At 37.4% G+C, this 13,679-nt stretch overlaps 1 protein-coding gene across 3 annotated transcripts; it reads right to left on the bottom strand.

Annotated features, from left to right (window-relative positions):
• Positions 1-99: 99 nt before the first annotated feature.
• Positions 100-9,389, bottom strand: LOC18051883 (abnormal spindle-like microcephaly-associated protein homolog). 3 transcript variants are annotated; one of them, XM_024191163.1, is made up of 20 exons: positions 8,617-9,389; positions 7,885-8,353; positions 7,701-7,786; positions 7,371-7,484; positions 7,073-7,261; positions 6,891-6,956; positions 6,697-6,753; positions 6,052-6,174; positions 5,850-5,966; positions 5,343-5,450; positions 5,126-5,258; positions 4,502-4,639; positions 4,123-4,281; positions 3,451-4,034; positions 2,508-2,685; positions 2,161-2,402; positions 1,665-1,854; positions 993-1,218; positions 731-886; positions 100-613 (listed from the first exon to the last, which is right to left on the bottom strand). In XM_024191163.1, exons 1-20 carry the CDS (start codon positions 9,310-9,312, stop codon positions 526-528), a joined length of 4,119 nt encoding a protein of 1,372 aa, XP_024046931.1. In that variant the 5' UTR covers positions 9,313-9,389; the 3' UTR covers positions 100-525. The 3 variants fall into 3 exon arrangements, with proteins under 3 accessions (XP_024046931.1, XP_024046932.1, XP_024046933.1); XM_024191164.1 differs by lacking the exon at positions 100-613 and having other exon boundaries at positions 796-886; positions 998-1,218; XM_024191165.1 differs by lacking the exons at positions 100-613; positions 731-886; positions 993-1,218; positions 1,665-1,854 and adding an exon at positions 1,905-2,031.
• Positions 9,390-13,679: the final 4,290 nt, after the last annotated feature.

A 13,679-nucleotide genomic window follows, 5' to 3' on the forward strand; every position in this document is an offset into this window, starting at 1 on the left:
TTGGTGGGTTGGATAGATATTTTGGACGGCAAAGAATCTGAATCTCTTACGGCCCTTTGAAAAAGAGAAGATAACATGTTATAACGTGTGACCATTTGCCGATTGGGACCCACGCACCGCACAGAAGAAAATGATATTCGCGTCCGCTAGTTAATTTATTTGATTGAACAATAATTAAATCCTGCAACTTGACAGATTAAGAATAGGATTAATTACAAAGTTTGCAAGTGGCTTGAGCCAATTTGATATTTTGATTGAGGTCATCGAGGCAGACGCAGCCGCAGTTGCGGTTTCAAGTAAAATGAAAAATGTCATTTTCTTTTCTCTGAAAGGTACGGATGTAATGCTACAATATTTTTAACCCTGTACAATCACAATGATTCTGACGATCGCATTCGAATCCAGGATGTGTCAAGTGATTGCATTGGATGTATGATTCAACCGCGCTTGGAAAATATATGCTACCAACAATTCTAAGCATTTAACATTTTTCTTCACACAAAGCATCCTGTTTCTCAGCTAAACTCAGGCATGTTTAATCAGTTTCAGAATTTCAGCTGCCTCTCTCAATCTCCTTTCCAAGTTCTCTCTCACTGCCGAATTTCGGGCATTCCTGCATGGAGGAATTTATATAATTTAAATATATTCTTTTCAATTCTAACTCCCCTTAACATCAATCATAATTCCCACTTTGAATTGAATTCGAGTAAAATTACAGAAGAGATCTGACCTTTTCTCCAAGCTTTGCTTTCTTGTTAGTTCATCAACAAGACTGTTCAGTCTCTTTAAGTGGGCAGGTAACTTGCTGATGGCTTCAACACCTTTATGAGTTGAACAAATTTTATTCAGAATCTCGGCGGCAATGAAATATCCCTCTTCCTTATTCCTGGTGAAGGTTATTAAAGAAAGGAATTAATGACAAACTATTAGAAATGATACTTTTTCCTGATTCCTGAATTCAATCAAATTGATGAAGAGTCCGCAGTCTGCACCTTACCAACTCCCACATAATTGTCTGAACAGATCCTTGACTGTCAATTAGCACATCAATCAAATGTGGATAACGGGCAAGGTTTCTAAGAGTTGATAGCGCGTGTTTTAAAACTTCTTGATCAGGCATGCTTCGACTGACTGAACCAATGAGCTTCAGTAGAGTATCAACTGCACCGGCTGCCACAAGCTTTTCACAACAGTTCTGAGAATTTTCTGTTGCCACATCTGCAAAAGTGGAGTTTGACAAATAACAGTCAAGGGTAAATCAGAATCAAATAACATCACAGCTTGAAAGTTCAACAAGCAGCATTCATAACTGATTACAACGTTAATTTTGATTAATTTCTCTAACCATATTTCAGGTTTTATCATTTTTGATTCATTGACCAACCATTTAGTATGTAAGATAGTGAAGCGAAACATGCATGCAATTGAAGTGCTGATGATCAACTTGTTCCTCTTTTTTTATCAAAGCATTTCTTTGAATTCTGTTCTTACCTTCTTACCCAATCAAATTCTGGGAGTAGGAAATTGGCTCAACAACAACCAAAGTGCTAAAGAGTACTCAGTTGAAAATAACATGTACTTATGAGACTTCATAGTAAAATACAATCATCACAACTGCACATATTCTTAAAAGTGATCACAGCAGTAATTTTAGGCCTACTCACCCAGAGTAGTGCAAACATGAAGAATGCCACAGACACTTTTCATGCTTAGCAGTTCCCGAAGCGCTGACACAAGTCTGTTAATAATGCGCATTTCTTCATCCACATTTGTGGCAGAGATCTGAATTCTCAAGCGCAAATCCAGTAATTGGCAACTTGAAGCTTTCCGTGCAAGGCAACCTCTCCAGTAAGACTAACAAAATGTGGAAGTCAAAAAGAATTCGAAAATACAAAGTGACGCCATATTGCAGGTAAGAAAGAAAGGGATAAAAAGCATTTTAACTTGGACGAAATCCATTTAAACTATCAGAATTCAAACATCCACATATTTATCTTGCAGGAATCTGACATGTTTGTCTGACTGCTTCACCTATAAGAAATAGTTCAAAACATGATATTGATCCCTAAATGAAAGGTGGTGCACAAATAATGACTGCTTCATTCCATTTTAATATAAATGCAAACTAGTAAAGAGCAGCAGAACATGGAGATATCTTACTTGAATCAAAACAATATGGTGCTTCTCCCTGTAGGCTCTTCGCCTTGCTGTCCATCCTCGAATATGTGACTGGATAATGATAGCTGACTTTGTTTTCAATTTAAGCAATAAAACATTCTTCCACCACCTTTGCAATTTCACAACAGAAAAGAGAAAAATGCCGAGTTCAAAACTCTGGAAGCAGCCTCTTAAGGTATTAAAATTGCTGCCACTAGGGATGGCTGCACGATGGTGAGAAGAGCCTACAGCAGTTCAATACTAGGTATTAAACATTATCACAATGCTTTAACATAAACTCCATGAAAAGATATAGGCACTGTAAACTTATAAGGAAATTGCATGACTACCTATGAGCCTACTTCGTACAATCTGCCCCCGGACAAATCGTTGCACTTCAGTAGCAGCATGTTTCTGAAAATGGAAAGCCCTCCAGCAATTTAAGAATCGAACAGCACTTTGGATTTTTATGGCAGCCTCCACTTGGAGCAGAAAGTCCCTCCTTCTCAATCGACCCCGAAAATGTCTCTGAACTCAAAAAGAAAAAAAAAAATTGTTGGCATGCTAAATGATCATATGAAAAAGGCATATATATTGATAAAAAGATTACTGATAATGGCACAGTAATAAAAGGATACAGAACTCATCCCAAGAAAATATGCTGCATATATCATAGGTGTGACAATGTAACTTATAAACCAAAGCATTATAAATGCTAGCAAGAGTATATAGCACCAAAGCCAGAAATTCACGTCAAGAGCCTGGAAAATAGCCATACTATTAGGCCTCTTTAGTCCAATGATAATATACATAAGGTAAGCCTGTCAAATCTAATGATGTTACAAGAATTGAATTTAAGAAAAGAGGGCCTGGATGACAAGGAGTACTTAAGTGATTAACAGTAACTAGGGTGTTGTGGGTGGACGTATGTCGTAGATCACTTTAGCTAGAACAACAGATTTTTAAAAAGAAGATAAACAACATTTTACCTGTATAAACAACATGATAATCAAATTTTAAAATCCGATGCTCCCTTTATTTTAGGATTCTAAGTCATGATAACAAAAATCATTAATTTGATAATCTAAATTCTGATGGTCTTCTTATTTTAGGATTCTAAGTCATTTCTCTAGATTTAAGGTGGACATAAGATTAAGAACCAAAGCTATACAGATCAAAGAAATAATTCTACCCCATTAGAGCTATTAGAGAGAAGGGGGAAAAGAAGCACGTCAGAAAATGTAAAATTCAAACATACTTCAAAATCACTGAAAACCAAATTAGAAAACTTACTTGGATGACGACAATGAGGTACCTATGTCTCCAGGCTCCTCTCCTTGCAATCCAACCACGCACATAAGATTGAATGATTATGGCTGACCTGGTTGCAGCTTTGTATTGCTGAAAGGCTCTCAAACATTTTAAACATCGGAAATGGTTTTGAATTTTTAATGTTGCCTGTTTCTGTTTTAAGAACCTTGTTCTTAGCAACCAACTGCGAAAATGACTCTGAATCTTAGCTGCAGCAAAGTAATTCTTCTGGAGGGATCTGCTTGCTATGAAGTTCCTCCAAGAAGACTGAATTTTAAGAGCTGCTTTTATTCCCACATCACTATCACTCTTTTCCTGACACATAATTGAAGCTTTATCAATTTCAGCATAGCTATGAAGATACTTCTGTTCATCTGTGGCACCACTAAGCAGATCAGGAGTGGATATACAATGAAGTAGAATACTTCGAGCCTGACGCCTGTGACTGATCCATATTCTAGCTGCTCGCTGAATGAGCAATACTGAACGTTTTAACTGGACAAAATTATGCCTCTCAACTATGAACTTGTCATACCTCCTAAATTGCTCAGATTGGTTCAACTTCTCTGTATGATCAAGTGAACAGATTAAGAAAGTGAGAAATTGAATAAATTCACACAACATAGCAAAATTGCCTGAAGACTAAGCAGTGACCTTTTCTAGTACTGGAAGAGTTTAGCGCTGAATTATGCTTAACTGCCAACCAAACACGAATGACAATTTGCAAAAAGGAAACTGCATTCCTCATCTTCAGAAAATTTCGACGTTCAATCCATCCCCTGAAATGAAACTTTATAACTTTTGCAGCATTTCCTGGAAGCATGAACACATCAATGGCTAAGGAAGCACTGGAGAAGGTCAATCACAGAACAATGAAAATTTTTGCTTGCCACAACTTAGAAGAACTATCATGTCCAATTGTATTGATTTATTTATTTTGATTAAAATGTTTTTATTTTAAGTCAAATAAACAGACAGATTATCATAATGGTTATCATCATAATAATGCTAAGGCAGCCTCAAAACAGCTAACCTCTTTCCATGCTAATGTTGCTTTTGTCAGTTGAGAAGTTCTGCAAAGTGGAACTAAGACGTTGAGAGGCACTTTTGTTGTTTTGTTCAGCCATTGTTTGCCACCATGCCTGGAGGGACTTGAACTTCCTTACTGCATCTGCAATGAATTTTGCAAGTGGAACAAGAACTCAATCAAGTTTCAACTAAGTGCCATCTAATGAACTAACAAGAGATTTTGAAGAAACCTTTCCTTGTCTTTTTGAAGAAGTTTCAAGGGGATAGTTGATACAGGGCTGCTTCTAAAAGCAATGACTTAGACATGTGCAATTATTTTATCTTACAATGTGAAATCACTTGCTAATCTCAAAGACTCTGACTTTGCTTGTATCTAGCACCCTAATAGTGTTAACATGATACTAAATTGAAACCAAAAGAAGAGAGTAATAAACAGGCATAATTTTTCAAAGCCATTTTTCTAATGAATCAAGGAGGCTAACTGAGGGAACATAATGGCTAACTTACTATGCAAGCAGCATGCATTTTAAAGGACTACAGATATAGATATATCCAGATGCCCAAATGGCTAACATCATTACAATTTTTTTCCCCAGAAAAAAGGTATTACTTAATGGAGAATGAGCACCTTCAGTGCTGTGCCCATTTTCTTCTTGGTCTGGCAATGCTTCAGAGTCCACAATCCTGCAATTAGGATTTGAATGTCTCCTCTCTGGACTTTGACAGTTACAACCCAACAGTTTGTGCAAATTCAGTTGATCCTAGAAAGTAAATTACAATTGTCAATAAGCTAATTTCTCAAGGCATATTTCAGTGATTATGCAGCACATAATCCTATCAATTACCATATTCTTCTTGACAATCAGCTGGGAAGAGAGGAAAACCAACAAAATTACCACACTCTGATCACTGCATGCGCCATTATGTTCAAGTATGTCACTCATTTGTAGAACCTGTATACAGAAGATTTACAACAATTATGGCACATATGACCACATGATATTGTGACATACACATATTGCATGTGCATGTGGGTTAAAAACCATTAAATGTATCCAGTTTGCACCTTATTAGCATGCTCAATTGCTACAGCGAGCACAAGCTATTAGATCACCTTACAATATGAACGGAAACCAGAAGCATACTTTCTGATTTAGGAAGGAAAAAACAGTATAGGGAAGAAAAGGATGCTTTCTAAGCATTAAAAATAGAGATCAATTCAAATATTGAGTTTCCAGAAATCAAACAAATCTAATCTAAGGCATCTTTAACTGTGCTTTGCTCACATAAGCATCTGAGTTAGAATTGTTTTCCCAATGACTCAAACACAAATAAACAATTTTAAAACCTACCTCCGGAAAGTTCCCTAATAATGTTGTCAGTTTTTGGGACAATATGAAGTTGTGGAATGCATCTGTATAATCAGTTGTTGACACAACTGATTCTTCACCTTTTGTTTCAAGAAGGTTCTGTACCAATGATCAAATTATGAGAAGCAGATGTTAGCAGAAAACTTGCAGAGGTACAAACTCAGTTGACTATAAAAGACAGCACCTTAGAAGTACAAGAACCACAAGGTTCCTTCCGGAAATAAAAATCCAGCAAGCACCATATGGCTTTTCCATCAGTCAGTGAAGAAAAATTGTTGATCCAAAAGTCATACTTTTCACAAATCACCTGGAAATCATACAATTTTATAGAATGAAGAATTGTGTTAAGAAGCTACAAATGGGTTCTAAAAGCCCAAAAGTGATTGCATTTAAATAATATAACCAAAAAATGGAAACATAAAAATCCAGATAACATGAACGGATGATTGAAAAAGGGAGGACCTAACATGAGTAGTTATTCTCATTTCTTGAAATTTGGCTGCAAGCACAACCCTCATGGTATATGTGCAAAAACTTGACACAATAAAAACAGATATATCCTTTTTCAAATGTTTGGACTCTGCCAAATGCAAAACCAAAATGGAAAACAAGAAAAATGAGAGGCGCAAAGACGTTATATAAACAAAAATGTTGTTTTAAAAGGAGAAAGAGAAGACATGAAAACAACAGACATGCACTCCACATGAGCAGACATCCTATTCATATTCCATATTTAACCACTGTTTTTCTGTTAATCCAACCACTCGAAATATTAATGAAAGCGAAGAGGAAGAAATCCTTATGCATTTTTGGCTATAAGCAGTAATACCTGGATCCAATTCAAAAGCAAATCTAAAAGAGCAGAATCAAAAATGTCCAAGTTGTCCTGTGGAAGGCAAAAACATACGAACTAAAATTAGAATTCTGACAGTCACTATCAATTAATCCAAATTTACCAAAAAGGGCTCATCACCATATTCATTTTTCAATGATCATTAGGAAAGTATAAAGTTTGAGACATACCATATTGGTTCCACGAATTTTGCAAATTTCCTCTGTTAAATGTTTTTTGTTTATCATAAGTGGTAGCTGCAGGTTTAAAACAATGTAAATTATACAACTAATGAATTTGACTTCTACAAGCAATAAATAATATGGAATGCAGAGATTCTCAAATTTTTAGATAAAAACAAGAATAGGGTCACCTGCAAGTGCACAAACATGTTCCACAGCAAGGAAAGAATAAGTTCTTTATCTCCATTAGCAACATCATCTTCCATAATTGCTGTTCCATCTTCATCATATAACTTTACACCAGCCTGTCTTAGATACTGCAGTGCAATGCTGCAATTCACCAAATTCTTTCTGTGCGTATCTGATGGTACTACTATTTTCTGTCAAAAAAGTAAAACTATATGTCATAAGAACATCGAGCCTGGTGCTAATAAGTAATTGGCCTTCTAAACATTGTTTTCTTATTTAGGAAAAAAAAAAGGCACCAACCGTAAGGATTGAGGAATCCTGTAACAAGAGTTGAACAATTCTGCCAAGCCGCACCCCATCTTGAAGGTCTACAAATAAATTAGTCACTCTGAAATCATACTCAAGGAGTAGACACTGCACCACGAGAAACATTTTACTGTTTCAGTAAACAACTTAAAAAATCGTACTTATAAAATTATTATAAGGTTTTTCTGGCCATGAATGCATAAAGGCCACAACCAGGTGCAAAATTAAATTAATTCTATGGTGAGCCTCTGTGCAGTTAAAACACTCACACACCACCACAAGCACACATGAAAATAATAACAATGAGTAAATTAAAATACCTACCTGCTGGTAAGAAACTTTGTATCCAACAATCATTAGGTGTGCAAAAAGATTTCCTTCTCCATGCATTACCTCTGATGATAGGAAATCTAATAATACATATAAGTGGAAAAAGTTAGCCTAAAGGAAAAGGCATAAATCTGAAAACAACCAACACAATGTTGAACTAAAAGAAAAAAACAATTACCAACAATCACTTGGCGGCTTGATTTGACATTAGATTGCACAGAAAACAAGAGAGGAGAACCCCCATCCACTCCATCGATACCATATTTAAGAGGAAGTAAACTCTGAGATTTAGCTCTATCAAGTATAAGAACCAGCAGCAAAAATCTTTTCAAAATAACACTCCCCAAAGCCTCATAGTAACCCGGTCTGTATAAACCCTCAACATTCTTGTTATAAGCAAAAGCTTTTGCCAGCCCAGCATGAGTAAAAAACTGCTTCTCAATCATCATTTTCAAGAATTCCATTTCTTGACAGGTATTAACATCTTCATTTGACAGCAAGGAATCACCACCAAATAGAATGTAAAGTCCAATTCGGAACCAAACAGAGTTATAACACAAAAGAATATTAGTTGCCTTCTCCTTCATTCCAAAATCAGTTACAATGGGACAATGCGACTTCATTTGTAGTCTCCCATCATCAATATTCTGATAAATAGAAGACAAAACAAAATTATTCTTAACGTTTGCAACAAAAATACTTACAAGTCTTAAAAATAAACTCTGCCTGATTTCAAAAGCAAACTAAGTAAATTCTTCAGTAAACACTCACTTTTGCTTATGCTTAATAACTAGCAATTTCATTCCACAACAGTTGCAACTCAATCTTTGAGGAAATTTTATGCTAGTGATCAACATATGCTCTGAACCATTAAATTATGAAATAAATTTCATAGATTTAAAATCCGAACCTTGGTGACACGACTCATAATATCAAAAATCTCCTTGCAACATCCCAAACTCATGTAAATTCTCATTCTTTGGTTTAAGTCCTCTAAACTACAAATGCTGTTCAATGACTTCCTCAAAGTAGAGTACTTTGATTCAGAAACTGCAGCTTCACTTTCTATTTCATCACTGTCTCCTCTCCAACACGCATCCCTCTGCCTCTTCGGGTCCCGCCACGTCATCACCTCCCCTCCCTCCCTCTTCCCCTTCCCCACTGTCACGGCCGCTACATTACCAGAATCAAATTTATCACAGCCGCATGACTTGGGATTTTCAAGGAGGAAATTGAGCCATACGGTGAGGGATTTGGAAAGCGATTTGAGCGACTGTTCCTTTTTAAGTTGTGACTTGTAAGCCGACTTCGATTGTTCGACCTCGAGGGATTTGAGCCGTCGCGCCGCGGCAGTCTTGGTCTTGGTTGACTTTGACCGGGTCGAGGACAGACCGCGGCGATAAAGGGAGGACGAGTTTTTAGGGGTATTTTTGGAAGCTGTGAAGTATTTCTGGGGACAGGGAGATTGGAAATTTGGAGGCTGTGAGAGGCGCTTCGGGGTTTTGAAATTTGAGATGTCTTTGAGAAGTACAGAGGAGGACGGCGGTCGTAGGTAGAGCGACGGTGACGTTGACGGTAACTGACACGGCTGATCATTACCGTCCATTGACTGCGAATCGACGAGATTCGTTAATTGTGAGAGATTTGAGAGTAAAAGTGCCGTTGCCTTGCCTTCTTTCAAAATTGTTCGAGGAGTCGAAATTAGAGGGAGACTAGTGTTTTTTGAATTTGAATTGCTGGCAGTGGGGCACGTGCCGGCGCCTTCGTGAGACTTTACACGTGTGCAATCAATAACGGGAAAATTCCCGAAATGTAGCAATTTCATTAGTCATAATAGTTTATTTAATAGACCAGATTCAAGAAAAAATGCCACATCGTCCGATAATCTAGACATGAGACGACTTTATCGTCAGAAAAGAATGTGTTTTTTCTTCTTTTTTTTTATTTAACTGGGGCTCTAAAAAGAGTTAAAGAAGAACAGAGCATGGGTAAAAAATCTAGTAAAGGTCATAAAGCAAAAGAGACCTAACACCCACAGGGGGTAGGATATACAAGAAAACCAAGAAGAAGAGAAAAAGCGAGGTTCGCCATATAATCTGCAACGAAATTGACTTCTCTATAGATATGAAAGATGAAAACATGCGAATCTAATTTGAGATAATCTTTAATAGCCTAAACCAAGGGAGCATAGTCATTAGTCATCACCGATGGTCTAGCCACCAATTGTGTAACGCACAAGCTATTCGTTTCAACTTTCAATCTACGGATGCCAGAGTTCCAAACAAGCTAAAGCCCCTAATACAAACCCCAAAGTTCCGCAAACGTAATAGAGCAAGAGCCAACCATCATCCCAAAACCAGTTAGCCAACGCCCAAAATGATCCCGAATCAGACCACCTGCAGTCAAAATCCCATCAAACTTGTGGGCACTATCCGTATTCAAAGTACACCATGACCACTCAGGAGGTTGCCAAGAAATCTACTTGTTAGCCCTAATATTCCTTGTGACCAACGGGCTATTATAAAGCTTATGCGTCTTCTCAGCTCTTGTATGGACATCCACCAACAAAGCCGCAGGGTCCATCATCTTTTGGTTAAAGAGAAACTGATTTCTACAAAACCAAATCCTCCATAAAGCAACACCAAAGAAAACAGCCCAGCTTGAAACATCCCCCACCCTACTGTCATCAACCAAATTCGAGCGCAGCCAACCATTAAGCCGAGAATTAAAAAAACCTTGTCGTTTACTTATAGTGATGATGTTGATCCAAAACTGCTTAACCAAAGAACAATCACGTAGGGCATGAATATCATCTTCACACACAGCCCCACAACAGTCACAACAAGTCGAGATGGGTAAATGCCGTCTAGCCAGCTCAGCCTTAGTCTTCAAACCGGCGTGAAAAGCCTGCCACAAGAAAACTCGCACGCTCTGAGGGCCTTTCCAAGTCCAGATCAACGTCCAAACTCGATCTTCAGCAGCTGGGTTATATTCAGAGAGAGCCAAATACGCAGAGTTTGTAGTAAACTCACCATGCTTCGAATGAGCCCAAAAAATGGTATCCATGCCTTTCACATGAGAAGGGGGATGGAGAGCCGCTATTTGAAGGATAATAATATTAGGAAGATACTGACTTTTTATTTTTTCTTTTATAATTTATTGACTTTTTATTTTTTATTTTTTGTAAAACTCACCGCCAAAATGACAAGTATCTCGAAAGAGTTTGATTATCATCATGTCTTATTACTTTACTGCTAACTTGAAGTTACTTTGTTAGCAGCATCATTTAAAACCAATCAAATGATCCTTATGCTACATAAAATTCTTTAAATTAGAACTCCACATAGAATTTTCCACCCAACAACCGCGAGGTTAATTGCCAGAAAACACAGCCAGTTTGTAGGCAGAGAAGAGTGAAAACCATTTTTGTAAATGATTCAATTGCAGCTGCACAATAGCAAAAGATTAATATTATCAACAAGAGAGACCTCAAGAATACATCACATATATAGTGCATGCATCACGTATTAATTTCTTGGAGTTTTGTAGATGTGCATGAGCAAGCCAACAAAAGACAGCGAAAACGTTTCCTTACTAATCTCTCTTAACTTCATGTCCTTTGCCGTTTCTTTGAATTAGCCATGAATCCTGCAATCTATTTTTCCTCCATGGACAGGATGCAAACAAGTTTATTTTCCCTTGTGATGGCAACTCGCTAGCCCATCACCAGCCACCGTCATTTAGATGGGTTGTTGGTAAGAAAAATATGACCGGAGTGGATAGGCGACAACCACAGGCGTGTGAGGGAAACACTTGTTTCATTCTTGAAGCCCGAAACGCTAAGGGGAGCGCTTATTGGGAAGATGGATAAAGAAGTTGCAAAGCTTCTGGAGATGCATTGGCAGGGCAACCGAAAGATTGCAATATTTAACAAATTATTCGATATGCAAATGTTTATTTTCTATTTTGTTTATGATCTAATTTGTGCTTTTTTTTTCTTTTTTTCTGACAAACATATAGGTAATGCCTTCAATGAAGAGCCTCACATTCAACATAATGAGCTCACTAATATTTGGAATGGAGCAAGAAGCAACTAGAGACGAACTTGCAGAGCTACTCCAAAAAATGATAGATGAGTATTATCAATACCAATCAATTTCCCATTCACACGCTTTAGCCGTGGCATCCAAGCAAGCACAAGAGTTAGGACTACGACCGTGGATATCATGCATGAAAAGAGGACGGCATTAAAGCAACCCACTGCCATTCCTCATCAGGATCTCATTACTTGCTTAGTCTCCAAAACGAAAACAACTTAATGTCATTATCTCATCTTATGAGGAAATTATAGAAAATGTCATCGATGTCATGATTTCAGGACATGACACATCCACTGTTCTCATTACCTTTTCAGTCTGACTTTTGGCTAGTGATAAGTCTGTTTATGACGTGTGTTACAAGGTACGTATATTTCCAGTATGCAAATAAATCTAAGTTTCAAAGCTTGGCCGGTAAACATAATAAATGGGTAATTACATGGGAATACAAATTGAGCTAAAGAACTGTGCTAGTGTCAAATAATTTCGAGTAGTCTCAGTAAGAAATCAGAATAAGGATGTTTGGAAGCTGAGAAAATTTAGAATTGAAAGCTTTTAGCTCTTATGATTTTATTTATCAAAAACTTAACTAAGAAACTGTACACAGATTGCTTATATACACAGCTGATGCTCAGCTCAATTAGTTAACTAATTACAAAACTAATTCTAGCTAGCTATAACAACTTCAACTAATTATCACGTGAACAAGTAACTACATAACCACCAGGTGCTAGCTGGCATGCCATGTCATCAACCTTTAATTGTAAGCTGGAGCTGCTGCTATCCTCTGCTTTACAGTCTATGCTACTGATGTGTGCTTCCTTAACATCCCCTCTCAAGCTCAAAGGTCTACTGACGATATTGAGCTTGGATCTAAAGAAACTAAATTTAGAAAAAGATAAGGGCTTAGTAAGAACATCAGCTACTTGTTCTTCAGTAGGAATGTATCTAACCTCCAATTCTTTTCCAAGCACTTTGTCTCTAACATAATGAACATCCAATTCTATGTGCTTAGATTTTGAGTGAAACACAGGGTTGCGAGCTAGCTCCCCTGCACTTTGGTTATCACACCAAAGAACTGGAGTAGGTAGTTTAGCAATATTGAGTTCTGAAAACAAAGACTGCAACCAAGAAATTTCTGAGCATGCTGCTGACAGGGCTCGGTATTCACTCTCTGTGCTTGACTTTGCTACAATTGCTTGCTTTTTGGAGGACCATGAAATCAAGTTGTTACCTAAGTAAATACAATAGGCTCCAATTGATTTTCTATCGTCAAGATCACAAGCCCAGTCAGCATCTGAATAGCCTGTTAATCCAATTTCCAGAGTTGCTTCCTTTCTAAGATAGAGACCATAGGTGATAGTTGACTGGAGATATCGAAGAACTCTTTTACAGGCTAACCAGTGCTGAACAGTAGGAGAACTGAGGTATTGACTGAGTTTATGAACTGAATAAGCTATATCAGGCCTGGTGAGAATTAGATACTGTAATCCTCCAACTATGCTTCTGTAAAGTGTTGGATTTTCGAACTCCTGGCCCAAAGGACCCCTGACATTTCTTTCTAGCTTCAAACCAGTACTAAGAGGAGTATCAGACCCTTTGCAATTCTCCATAGATGCTTTACTCAGCAAGTCTTTAATATACTTTGTTTGAGATAGATGCATTCCCTCATCAAAGTAACTAACTTCAACACCTAGGAAGTAAGCAACTAATCCCAGATCTTTCAAGGCAAAGGCCTGACTGAGTTTAACAATAAAATCTTCTAGTAGAGCAGAATCTGGTCCAGTGACTAGGATATCATCCACATAGATCAATACTATGATTAAGCCCCTTGTATCATGTCTAATGAATAGAGATGTATCAGCTTTTGAATTAA

Source organism: Citrus clementina, unplaced genomic scaffold (genome assembly GCF_000493195.1).
Source record: "Citrus clementina cultivar Clemenules unplaced genomic scaffold, Citrus_clementina_v1.0 scaffold_2, whole genome shotgun sequence".
NCBI lineage: Eukaryota > Viridiplantae > Streptophyta > Magnoliopsida > Sapindales > Rutaceae > Citrus > Citrus x clementina.